This window comes from Schistocerca americana, chromosome 1, assembly GCF_021461395.2.
Source record: "Schistocerca americana isolate TAMUIC-IGC-003095 chromosome 1, iqSchAmer2.1, whole genome shotgun sequence".
Lineage (NCBI taxonomy): Eukaryota > Metazoa > Arthropoda > Insecta > Orthoptera > Acrididae > Schistocerca > Schistocerca americana.
The window spans coordinates 1,018,073,425-1,018,086,575 of record NC_060119.1 but is presented as its reverse complement, the minus strand read 5'-3'; the positions used below and the strand labels follow the sequence as shown (position 1 = coordinate 1,018,086,575).

The following is a 13,151-nucleotide window of genomic DNA, read 5'->3' as shown; positions in this document are numbered from 1 at the left end:
GACCGGCGTTGCCTGGTGAAACGTTGTTGTGATGCCTCGTGTAAGGAGGAGAAATGCGTACCATCACGTTTCCGACTTTGATAAAGGTCGGATTGTAGCCTATCGCGATTGCGGTTTATTGGATCGCGACATTGCTGCTCGCGTTGGTCGAGATCCAATGACTGTTAGCAGAATATGGAATCGGTGGGTTTAGGAGGGTAATACGGAACGCCGTGCTGGATCCCAACGGCCTCGTACCACTAGCAGTCGAGATGACAGGCATCTTATCCGCATGGCTGTAACGGACCGTGCAGCCTCGTCTCGATCCCTGAGTCAACAGATGGGGACGTTTGCAAGACAAAAACCATTTGCACGATCAGTTCTACGACGTTTGCAGCATCACAGACAGGAGCGCATGCGATGGTGTACTCAACGACGAACCTGGGTGCACGAAGGCAAAACGTCATGTTTTCGGATGAATCCAGGTTCTGTTTACAATATCATGATGGTCGCATCCGTGTTCGGCGACATCGCGGTGAACGCACATTGGAAGCGTGTATTCGTCATCACCATACTGGCGTATCACCCGGCATGATGGTATGGGGTGCCATTGGTTACACGTCTCGGTCACCTCTTGTTCGTATTGACGGCACTTTGAACAGAGGACGTTACATTTCAGATGTGTTAGGACCTGTGGCTCTACCCTTCATTCGATCCCTGCGAAACCCTACATTTCAGCAGGATAATGCACGACCGCATGTTGAAGGTCCTGTACGGGGCTTTCTGGATACAGAAAATGTTCAACTGCTGCCCTGGCCAGCACATTCTCCAGATCTCACACCAATTGAAAACGTCTGGTCAGTGGTGGTCGAGCAACTGGCTCGTCACAATACGCCAGTCACTACTCTTGATGAACTGTGGTATCGTGTTGAAGCTGCATGGGCAGCTGTAAGTACACGCCATCCAAGCTCTGTTTGATTCAATGCCCAGGCGTATCAAGGCCGTTATTACGGCCAGAGGTTGTTGTTCTGGGTACTGATTTCTCAGGATCTATGCACCCAAACTGCGTGAGAATGTAATCACATGTCAGTTCTAGTATAATATATTTGTCCAATGAATACCCGTTTATCATCTGCATTTCTTCTTGGTGTAGCAATTTTAGTGGCAAGTAGTGTATGACCATTAACGAAACGATGGACACATTATCATGAAGCTGACATACAAAGCTATACATACTGCAAAAATGAAATTTCTTTAGCGAATACTTTCCGTAAAATCATTTGAGAAAGATTGCAGGGCGTGCGCCTCGACTCTGTCATCGCCGACCGACCGAAGGTGGTAAAAACTGTCGGATTCCCCTTCTGAAGAAACGAATGAACTTCTCCCAGCGCTTCGAACGAAAACTGGTCACTGCCCATCGGCCAACGTATCTCGCGCGGACTCCAAAACGGGGTAGCCTATGTCGGGGTACTACTGTACTGCTGAAATCCTGTTGAATATACAAGGTGTTTAGCTTTGCTTCCGCCGTTTTTTCCCCAACATTTTAGGCTTTAATGAAACAAATTGGTTACACGTGTACCATTCAAAGTATTTTCCATCGCTGGCCACTACTTTCTCCCATCTTTCGGGCAGTGTACGAATCCCACGTCGAAAAAATTGTTCATCTTTTGAAGCGATCCACGAATCGATCCAATTTCTGACTTCTTCATGAGATCGGAAGTGTTGGTCAGCCAGGCCATGCGCCATTGATCTAAACAGGTGATAGTCAGAGGGAACAATGTCTGGAGAATACGGCGGGTGGGGTAGAGCTTCCCAGTTTAACGTTTCCAAGTCCTTTTGACCTCTTTTGCAACGGGGGATCGAGCGTTGTCGTGCTGTAAAATCACTTTATCGTGCCTCTCGCTGTATTGCGGCCGTTTCTCTTTTAATTCTCTGCTCAAACGCATTAATTGCCTTCGATAACGAGCACCTGTGATTGTTTCACTTGTTTTAACACCTCATAGTACACGATGCCGAAAGCTGGTCGCACCAAATGCAGAGCATGATCTTGGAACCGTGAATATTCGGTTTGGCCGCCGACGTCCAGCAGGGCCGGGATATCCTCATGATTTTTTTGCGTTTTGGGTTATCATAATGAACCCATTTTTTGTCCTCGATCATAATGCGATGCAGAAATCCCTTCCGTTTTTGCCTCTGAAGCAACTGTTCAGAAACACACAAACGCCGTTCAACGTCTCTTGGTTTCAGCTCACACGGAACCCAAGTTCCTTCTTTCTGAATGTTGCCCATAGCCTTGGGACGTTTTGAAATGGCTTGCTGTGTCACTCCTGCTAATCATGTCAATTCTTCTTGAGTTTGAAGCGAGTCTTCACTCAGCAATGTCTCCAATTCTGCATCTTCGAAAACATTCTCTCTTTCACCACTATGGCGGTCTACGACGTTAAAATCACCGTTCTTGAAGCGTTGAAATCCCTCACGACACGTTGTTTCACTAACAGCGTCCTCACCAAACGTATCTGATAGCATTCGATGAGTCTCAGCTGCTGTTTTTCTCATATTGAAGCAAAACAGTAATGCCTCCCGCAAATGACGAGAATTAGACTCGTAACGTGACATTTTCAATCAAGTTCAACTTTATGATGCAGACACAAATCGACTAATGTTTGAATGAGGTTATATTGACCGAGGTCCAAGCTAACTGCCTGACGTTTGCGATCTGTTTCTTTCGACTGCTGCTTACCGTTGTTGCCACCTATCGGCAAACGCCGGAAGCCAAGTTGTACACATTTTAACAATGATGATTCAGAAAGATTAATACAGTTTGAACAGTCCTCAGGTTTCAAACATTAAATTCCGAGAAAATTCTGGGGTGGCATGGGAGAATTTCATGGTACTCTGTGCTTACTTTCAAAGTTAAGACAACAATATATGGGCATTTTAAATTCCACAGCTATCCTAGTCCAGTACAATGACGTAATGACTGCACTAGGTTTGATAATGTTAGATGCATACGAAGCTGTGTTTTCCAAGAAATGTAAAAATATGTGATTAATGAGGTCAACCGAAGTCATTCAAGACATACAACACCGGCAAATAACGAAATGCAAAGATCAGAAAATGAACAATCAGATAGTGTCAGTTGTGAGTAATCCATCTTTTTTTTGAAGCGTTCCTATTGATTTCATTACTCTTTGTATGGAATGGGCAATGTTAAACATTGACACAAAGAACTGTTTGTAAATTTTGGTACGATTGGAAAGGCTTTACTTGCCAACCATAGACGTCAGTACTTACGTTTTCGAAAGTATCGCAGCTCATTTGTGACACCTATATCTCTAATTTTTGAGGTAATTGCTGCTTGAATGGTCTCAGCATCCAGGACAGTGAAGTCAGCTCTGTTTTCTGACACTAATCTTAAACAATCCACTCTGAAAAAAGACGATGTCATACAGTCTACGTTGCAGCTAACAATACTTTTCAAATTTGATACATTTATTAAATTTGTGTGTACCTGCTGTTACCAAGCACACATTTTGCTTTGCTCTGGCCGTCTTCAAGAAGCTGACAGTATTTCTTTGCTCTTGTATCGCCGCTAGGTCCTTCCACCACACACATTCGATCTGAAACACAATGAAGGTGACACTTTAACCCACTGCTACCACTATAATAACACATTTTAGGTTGCTACTCTTTCAGTCTCAGATATGAGTGCCTTAGGCTAGAGAAACGGACAGAAGACGAGAATTAGACCCGAGTAGCAATAATACATTGCCTGATAATGGATAAGTGACGTGAACTAAAGCAGACTTTTTCTTTTTCACTACCGTAAAACGGTGTGAATAGAAACAGCAGGGTGAATAGAAACAAAACTTCATGTACACAATTACTTTAAATACTATAAGGTAGTATAGAATTGCAAGGAAATTATGTTTTGTTGCGTTGGCAGCATTGGAGGTTGATGTTTATCCTTGTGTCTGTATCGATAGTTTTTCAGTTGTTTTCCTACCTACTTTGAACTTCTCTGGTAAGTAAACATGTATGATAGTTACTGGCATTGTAAGTACTAGGTATAACATTTATATAAAACAGTAAGGGCTGGATTTTGTTTCACTTTCAATGAAATCAGATCTGTGAGTTTTCAAATTATTTGGGTTATGTTTATAAACTTTGCGGCGTGTTTCTATCCACCCCACAATACCAAAATCTAAAAAAATCTATTAGTATGCCATATTAATACCATATAGTTCTCTAGTTATGTTACATGCACAACTAACATATTTTCCTTGTTTCAGAGTTGCTGTTCAAATATGCCACTGAAATACAAACCTATCACAGGAGGTGGATACAAAAAACACAGACCTAATCGTATGAACAATGCCCTCTCTGACATCAAATCGGGAGTTTGCTTGCGGGAAGCAGCTGAAAAACATGGGATTCATTGTAGCGTACTATACAGACACCTAAAAAGAGGTGCCAACGTTAAACCTCGGGGTGGACAAACTGCCTTTTCTTTTGAAGAAGAGAAGCTGTTTGTAGACGGATTGAAAATATGCAGCGAATAGGGCTATCCTTTGACTTTAGAACCTCAAGACTTCTAGTAAAGGATTATCTGGACAGAAGGGGGAAGGAAGCGAGAAGGTTTACGAATAATCTCCCTGGTCGTAATTTTGTGGAATCACTTATGAGGCGACGCAAAGATCAATTAGCAATGCGAATGTGCCAAAACATAAAACCCTCCAGAGTTGGTGTTACACCAGAAACTTCAACAGTTAATTCGATGAACTGTCAAAGTAAATGGAGAATGTGCCGCCGTCTAATATACGGTATGGCTTCAGTAGTGAAAATACCTAATTAGTCACTCATGTTATAAAATACCTGATTATCTAGATTCAAGGGCAGAAAATTCCTGTTAGCTACATGGCAAAGAGATGTATGCATTGTAAAGTTGGATGGTAGTTGTTAGTGTCTCATAAATATGACGCCATTTCTACAGACGTAGATAATTATTTTTTGTTGAAGTAAAGACAATTATGTTATCAAGTAAATATTAAGCTACTAATAACAAATTAGCACCAGTTATTTAACATAACTGAGGAAATTTTCTGCAAAACAGTGGCTTTCCTTCATATTTACTATGTTGTATGGTGTTAATGCAGTGTACATCTCATTTGTTTAATGTTGATGTATTCCTTGGCGTGTTCCACATCCTTTAACATTTGGCTTTATGGGATATGTCGAACACGATGGATGAATGAATTAGAAAGTTGCCGCAGTGGCCGAGCGGTTCTAGGCGCTTCAGCCTGAAACCGCGCGACCGCTACGGTCGCAGGTTCGAATCCTGCCTCGGGCATGGATGTGTGTGATCTTTTTGGATTAGTTAGGTTTAAGTAGTTCTAAGTTCTAGGGGACTGATGACCTCAGATGTTAAGTCCCATAGTGCTCAGATCCATTTAAACCATTTAGAAAGCTGTTCAGTTTTGACTAGGAAATAGTAAAAAAGTGGCCATACTGAAAGAACTATCATAACATCCTCTCTGAGTTATGAACAACCATGTAGCTATAGGATAACTGGAACGAGGTGTGAACCAGTCTCCTCAGAAGACTGCTTTCAGTGTGCACCCATCTGCAAAACTGAAAGTTTTTCATCTATCATCGACAAAAACATTTATACAAGTCCACGCTAATAACTGGATGTATAAGGATTCATTGCTCACCCAAATCTGTCTTGCTAAACTGACTTTATTCTCTACAGAAGTAATTGGTGCAGCAGAATGATTTCGATAAGAATCTGATGTTGTTGCACGCTATCAAATGGTTCAAATGGCTCTGAGCATTATGGGACTTAACATTTATGCTCATCAGTCCCCTAGAACTTAGAACTACTTAAACCTAACTAACCTAAGGACATCACACAACACCCAGTCATCACGAGGCAGAGAAAATCCCTGACCCCGCCGGGAATCGAACCCGGGAACCCGGGCGCGGGAAGCGAGAACGCTACCGCACTACCACGAGCTTGCACGCTATCATGAGATGCTGATTCGAATTCCATATTTTGAATGGTTCTGCTACATCACATTGTTGAGTTTCAACAAACTAATAGAGGGGAGGGGGGGGGGGGGGGGGGAGGGGGCGGCAGAGGCGTGTGGCGACGAAACATAATTGCTTAGTTACTGATGTAGACTACCGAACTTAGCGCGGAATGCGGGGAGGACTGCTATTTCGTTGACATTCAACGAATTTCCCAATCGGCTAATCTGCGTTCATTTTTTGATACATAACAGTAGAAGCCCTGTAGGACAGGTGGACCCAGTAGCATATACCGACGGCGAAAACGCTTTCAGTTACTTAGTTTGTAACATGCAGATCGCCGTATCTGGGTCTGGTTATCTTCTCGTAAAGTTCGTATACGGCACTATAGGCATTGGGTTGGTGCATAAATTCATGGCGTTTTTGTTTTGCGTGTTGGTATTTCGGCTGCTACGGGTTTATTCATTGATGTCTTTTTTATTTATAGTTCACTGTTGCTATCTGAGTTTACGTGTTGTCTTTTTGTCATTCGGAGATAATGAATGGAGCTGTGGACGCTAGTAAATGAAATGCCAAGTGGAGAAATCGGGACATTTCCGACATATTCTTCTGTTTGAGTTCAACGGAGGAATGACAGCAGCGGAGGCAGCCAAAAACATTAGCGCCGTGTATGGGGATAATGCCACTGGACAGAGCACGGCAAGTAAGGGCTTTCTCGTTTTAAGGAGAATTGTTTCGACAGTAGCGGCTGTCCACGTTCAGGAAGACCTTCGGGGTTTAATGATGATCGTTTAAAAACATTAACGCACAGTGATTAACGTCAGTGTAATCGAGAACTGGCAAATGTGATGAACTGCGGTCATTTCACCATCGTGCAACATTGACATGCAATGGGGAAGGTTAGAAAATCGGGCGTATGGGTACCGTATGCTCTAAGCCAAAATCACAGAAATAAGCGGCTGGCCATACGTGCATCTCCGCTTGCCCGTCATCAGTTGGCTCGTGAACAACACTGACCATTCCAATCCTGGCCGTCACTGGCGACGAGAAATGACGTCTTTATGCTAACGTAAGTAAAAGAAAAGAATGATTGAGTCCAAACAAAGCAGAAAATCCCCGCACCCACAAAAGATAATGTTATGCATCTAGTGGAGCAGCGCCGTTGTTGCGCGCTACGACATTGTGTCAGCAACTAAGACGTCTTGCGGACACAATCCAAGAACAACGGTCAACAAGATGCTGCTCCACGATAACGCCCGCCCGCATTCTGCAACACTGACAACAAACACTATACAGTACGTCAGTTGGCGAGTCATTCCGCGCCCATCTTATTCGCCCTACCTTACGCCCTAAAATTTTCCATCTTTTCCGCTCTCTATCGAAAACCTTCAAGGAACTTTCTTTCCGGATAAAAATGCTCTTCGAACCTAACGCAAGACGGGTTCCTTGCCTCAAAATCACGTGATTTCTAGAGTCGCGGAATACGAAATGTATCCCAACGATGGCAGACTGTTGTAAATAGTGAAGGAAAATATAGTATTGATGACCAAAGTCTTTGTTGTGTTTGTTGAACTTTTGAAAGAACTCCAAGAACTTATGCATCAACCAAATAGTTCGAGAACAAAGTATGGTTCCCAACGTTGTCCGTCGATTTAAGTGGCGACAGCTTTTATTAACTGTAGAGATCGCAGTATTTCACTGCGGAAACCAGTCAGGCTTATTGTAAGATTTTAAAAATTTCTAGCGGCACTATGCTCTTTTGCGTCGATCTGTTGCTCTGTTCCTTCAGCTTCAGCCCGGCGGATGCATAGTCGTTGAGGAGATGGTGTTGGAAGCAGGAGGTTTAATGTTTAACGTCCCGTCGACAACGAGGTCATTTGAGATGGAGCACAAGTTCGGATTAGGGAAGGACGGGGAAGGAAATCGGCCATCGCAGCATTTATCTGAAGCGGTTGAGGGAAATCACGGAAGACCTAAATCCAGGATGGGCGGACGGGGGTTTGAACCGTCGTCCTCCCGAATGCTAGTCCAGTGTGCTAACCACCGCGTCACCTCGCTCGGTACTGTTGGAAGCCTCTTGGTTCATGTGGGCGGTCAGCCGCTCAACAGTTGCATGTCTATTCGGCTCGTACATATCTCTACAGCCGCCGTTCACCGATGTTATCTAACGGCCCGTGTGTAACACCGAAAATGTAGGATGCATGGACCTCTATCGATATATAACTTTTTTTCTGAATTGTATGTAAATATTTGTAATTTAAATGCTTTCTTTTAATAAGTAAGGGCATTGCTTCACTGTAGTTGTAAATTTAGGTAGAAGCCTGTTGACGTTTCATTGTATTTATCTGTGTCTTACTGTGAAACTTATAAGCTCTGGGAAAAAGCCAAAGGAACTGTTATTTGCATCGACTAGCAACGATAATAGCAGTGCTTTTGCGTTGTACAGTCTTTGGGTAGAGAGTTGTTGCGCGGAGCGCGCGTAAAAGAGGGGACGGGTTGCAGCGCTTGTAGCGTGCGGAAGTGTGGTGACAACGCTCTCGCGGTAGAGACCACAATTTTCGGCGGCATCATGTACGCGCCGGCCAGATGTCTAGTAGCAGGAGTACGGACAGTGGACGGGCGGAAGAAGCTGTATTAATTACGATTGCCCGTTCCTGTAATTAGCCGTGGCTCCGCAAGATGCTACCGTCTTCAACAACAGCAGCAGTTCCAGCAACACAGTTTCCTCGCTGGCTCCGAGTTTCGTCGTATGCACAGCACTGAGGTAAGACTGTTCATTGGTAGAAATTATTAACAGCTAACCCAGCTGCACAACTGAATGTGATTTGATTGATAAAATTTTTTAAAATAATAATCAGTTAAACTCAGGGCGATTGTGTCCTCATTGACCCCAGACATTGTTACCAAGCAGGAACCTTGTTCCTTTTTTTCCTTATATGCTACCTGAGTGTCATAAGAAACAAACTGAATAGTTACAGCCAGTTTATTAAGGAATAATTTCACTTTTAAGAATTTTAGCCTCAGTCTACTTTCAATTAACTGTTGTACAACAGAGGTTTCAGTATATGACTAAAGTAAAGCAATTTCATTTTTCAAGTTTGAGAATCAATCACTGGAAAAAAAAAATTCAAATCTAAAGAAATGCACAAATTAAGAGTGCAGAAGTTTTATTTATTTTACATATAGCTTGGAGCACATGGCTGTTTGGTTTGGTACGTATTCTAGTGTTTAATTCTGTTCAAGTCAGTAAAAAATGCTCAGTTGTTCAGACAATAATACGAAATCCAATTTGCAAAATAAGTAACGGCAAAGTAATAAGTGCTTGCTTTTTTTCTAAATTTCTTTGATGACGTTACTGAAAGTCATTGTTCACGTAACGTAGTTCAGTACTAACATACAGTTTAATTACATATTTTCAAATCATTACTCGATTGCCTTTTTCAAAATTTAATGCCAAACATAACGTAAGAGTGACTTCTCAGTTTTCTTTATCATTACATACTCACTTAAAATTAGTGTCCTTTGCGTTCATTAGCGTAACTTTTGGATCATTGATCAGTGGTACCCCTTCTCTGTCCAGTGTTGTTCGTGAGTGAATGCACAAAATAACTTTCATATGCCAAATTATAGCCCTGTTCGCTTTAATCACTTTTTATTTTTAGTAGACTTTCCATCAGAAGGGTCTACACGCGATCCACGGTCATATTTTATACTGCAAGCAGGATAGGCCGATTAGTAAGAGGGAGCACCACAGTTACCTCGGCGCCGGCTTTGGATAGCGCAATTTTGCCATGTGCGGTATACTTTAACCGTGGCGGCATATGAACAATTTACAAACTTATCCGTTTCTTTACAAACTTACCCGTTTCGAAAGTACTTCCACCCTTGGCCCAAAAACCAATGGTCATGCCCGTTTGGGCGTCAGAGTAATCGCTTCTCTCTGCATAATAACGAGTAAGTCTGTTTTCCACATCCCCCCCCCCCCCCCCCCCCGATACTCTTTATGTATCCTCCACTGCTAGTGCTGCCATCTGCCGTCTGCGAGTGGTTATTGCACGTTGACATTGAACATAAGCGGTGGTCACATTAATACGACTGGACCGTTATCTTAATTGCGTTAGCCCTTTAACGTAAGAACGTAACTATTAATGTGTAGATGATGATAACATTTAAAATTTTTCAACTTTGCCGATAAGTACACGAAATACTGAAAATCAGAAACCGTTAAATAGGCAACTAGGAACTGGCAGCGTGCACCATCTTAGGCCGAGTTCACATTGGTACTGGTAACAGTCGCCAGACGTCGTCGCTATGGAGGTCGCCCGCTGACTTCCACCGACAGCTTGGTCGCAGTGCGTCCGTTCTCTTTCGTCAGTTTATGGCGGGATGGAGGAGGTTGGGTAGCTCAGTTATTGGAAGAACCAGACAAGTTTCACGAATATATTACATCAAGAGAGAAACATTCTGTTACCTACTCGAGATGATTCGTGGTGATATTGAGGAGCACAACTTAAAATACAGTTCAACAAAATACACATATGTCCCTTAATCTGAAATGTCTGTCATTCAGCACACGTGTGAGAGAGAACATGAATTTTAGGATAAGATACTCTGATAACCTTAAGCACTGAAAAGTGGAAACACCTAGGCCTTCACCACATCTGCAAACCACCTCGTAACGGAATCACCATCCTATTGGCATAAAAATAGACATCTAATGCCCAACTACCACAACCCAAACAAGATCTACAGTAGCTTTAAGCTAAGATACGTCATCCTTCTAATTTTATCCCGATATGATATTGCCCATTCTCGATGTCATGAACTCTTCCTTTCCTGCGCTATGCTTATTAGTTTCTCACAGTCCATATTTCGTATGAGAATGTCGGGCAATTCGATCTAAGAGAACAAACGGATCTGAATTTCACCGATCGTCGTTCGAAGGGTGTAGAATCGGGCGATAAGATCGGCTGCAATGTGGACGCACACGTACTGGCGTACTGATTTGTAAAGATCGGTGATGTCGGTCGTCGGCAGAATCCACCGATGCCACTGTGACCGCAGCCTTAGCCTTTCAGTGATGTAGATTCTGAGCTCAAACGTAATGAGGTATCTCAAATAGAATGACCTACTCCACGCCAACCAGAACTGATTCCGAAAAATATCGGCCTTGGGAAACCTACCTCGCGCTTTTCTGAAGCAACGCCCTGAAACCTACGGATCAAGGCAGTCGGTCAGTCAGACACAGTACTTCCACAAAGCGTTTGACAGTACCACAACTACGCTTATTATCGAAAGTACGATCGTATGGGATATCAAGCGAAATTTGTGACTTGATTGAGGCTTTAATAGTAGGGAGGACGCAGCGTGTTACCTTGAATGGAGAGACTTCAACAGATGTAAAGTGACTTCAGGTGTGGCCCAGGAAAGGGTTTAGGGATCCTCGCTATTCGTCTTGTGTATTAATGACCTGAGAGACAATGTTAATGGTAACTTCAGATTTTTCGCAGACAACGCTGTTATGTGAATAAACATTCAGTCAAGTCAAAAACTTGCTTCCAATGTTCATAAAGGAAAAATATTGCACTTCAAAAAGCGAAAAATGTAGTATTCTATGACTACAATGTCAATGAGTCACAAATGAAATCTGTCAGCTAATACAAATACCCGGGTGTAGCAATGTGCAGGGATATGGAATGGAAAGATTACATAGGCACAGTTGTATGCAAAGCAGGTAGCAGACTTCGGTTCTGTTAGTATCCCCGGCAGACGCCAAAAATTCGTCCAAGTTCTACCTTGGCTGCTCCCGGAAGGTGAACTGCCTGAGTCAATGACCAGTAGACTGCCAGCTAGGGGGAAATGCTAAGCGAGTTGCGACAAACACGGAAGTTGTCGCAGCAGGGGGAGGGGAATGACCGAGTGCCCAGGTCTGCGAGTGAAGCACAATGACATCATGGAAACCGGTCATATAGTTATACTAGTGACAAAGCAGAGTTTCGTAAGAAAGACAAGACTAGGTACAGCGCAACTTTAAGTATTCAGGTTTCGGGCCAGCAGAAAAGAGCCTCTCAAAGGTGAAGTTGTGAAAGTCTGAAGTCACTAGGAGAGCTGATACAGAAGGAAAAACCAGGGCCGGCCGCTGTGGTCGAGCGGTTCTAGGCGCTTGTCTGGAATCGCGCTGCTGCTACGGTCGCAGGTTCGAATCCTGCCTCAGGCATGGGTGTGTGTGATGTCTTTAGGATAGTTCGGTTTAAGTAGTTCTAAGTCTAGGGGACTGATGACCTCAGATATTAATTACCATAGTGCTTAGAGCCATTTGAACCATTTGATTTGAAAAATCAGGACACACGATATCATAGCCATCCCCACCGCAGCTGACCGCACTGGAAGCGCCAATATAAATATCCCACTCCTGTTAACAAATGGGTTATTGCTGAGCGATGAGTGCTGATTGCTGACTGCGCAATGCATAGTCTCAGCACTTGTGCCAGTTGCAGCTATTGAGTGAGAGGAGAGGCTATAGAGGTCGACTCTTGGCACAGCTAGCTGTCTCCGTTCGTCTACAGAACCACGAGTCTGGCTGGAAAGATACTGCAGCTGCACCGGCAACTTCTGAGGCTACACTTATGGGTCGTGGAGGCCACGATCACCCAGCAGATCTGCTGGAGACTGAACTGCATGATCTGGACGCCGTCCATCATCCGTGTTCGAGTGGGTGGGCGCTGTTACTACTCATCCTGTACCTATGGCAGACACGGATGTATGCTGGCTCCTGTCTCCTCAATGGGGGCCGAGCGTTGAGCCCTGCGAGCCAGCGAGTACTTCAGGTGGACCTGGGTGGGGCTCGTGAGTGTAAATCTTCAACGTCCACGAGAGCACTTTGCAGATTGATACAGGGAACTGGAGGCCGCTGGAATCGGCGGGTCAACGGCCCCGTCGTGACGTTGCAGCCACTACCTGAAGCTTCACTGTGCTGGCAATACTTCGAGATGAACTCACGCCTGTTTTCTACTGCCGACGAGGTGTTTCTACTGCTGACGATGCGCTAATTTACCGGCCTGGTTGTGGCACAGCGCTTGGGAAGACAAACTTTATTTCTGCCTAATGAATGTGTTATTGACAATAATATTTTCTTGGTTCTC

The 13,151-nt window shown here is 43.7% G+C and overlaps 1 protein-coding gene across 1 annotated transcript in view; it reads right to left on the bottom strand.

Moving 5' to 3' along the window:
* LOC124616313 (transferrin) overlaps nt 1–13,151 on the bottom strand; it is a 171,667-nt gene that overhangs the window by 43,230 nt on the left and 115,286 nt on the right. The window contains exons 2-3 of the mRNA XM_047144622.1: nt 3,491–3,599; nt 3,274–3,407 (exon numbers count right to left, since the gene is read on the bottom strand). Coding sequence (XP_047000578.1) covers nt 3,274–3,407; nt 3,491–3,599 — 243 coding nt within the window. The remainder of the gene's footprint in view (nt 1–3,273; nt 3,408–3,490; nt 3,600–13,151) is intronic.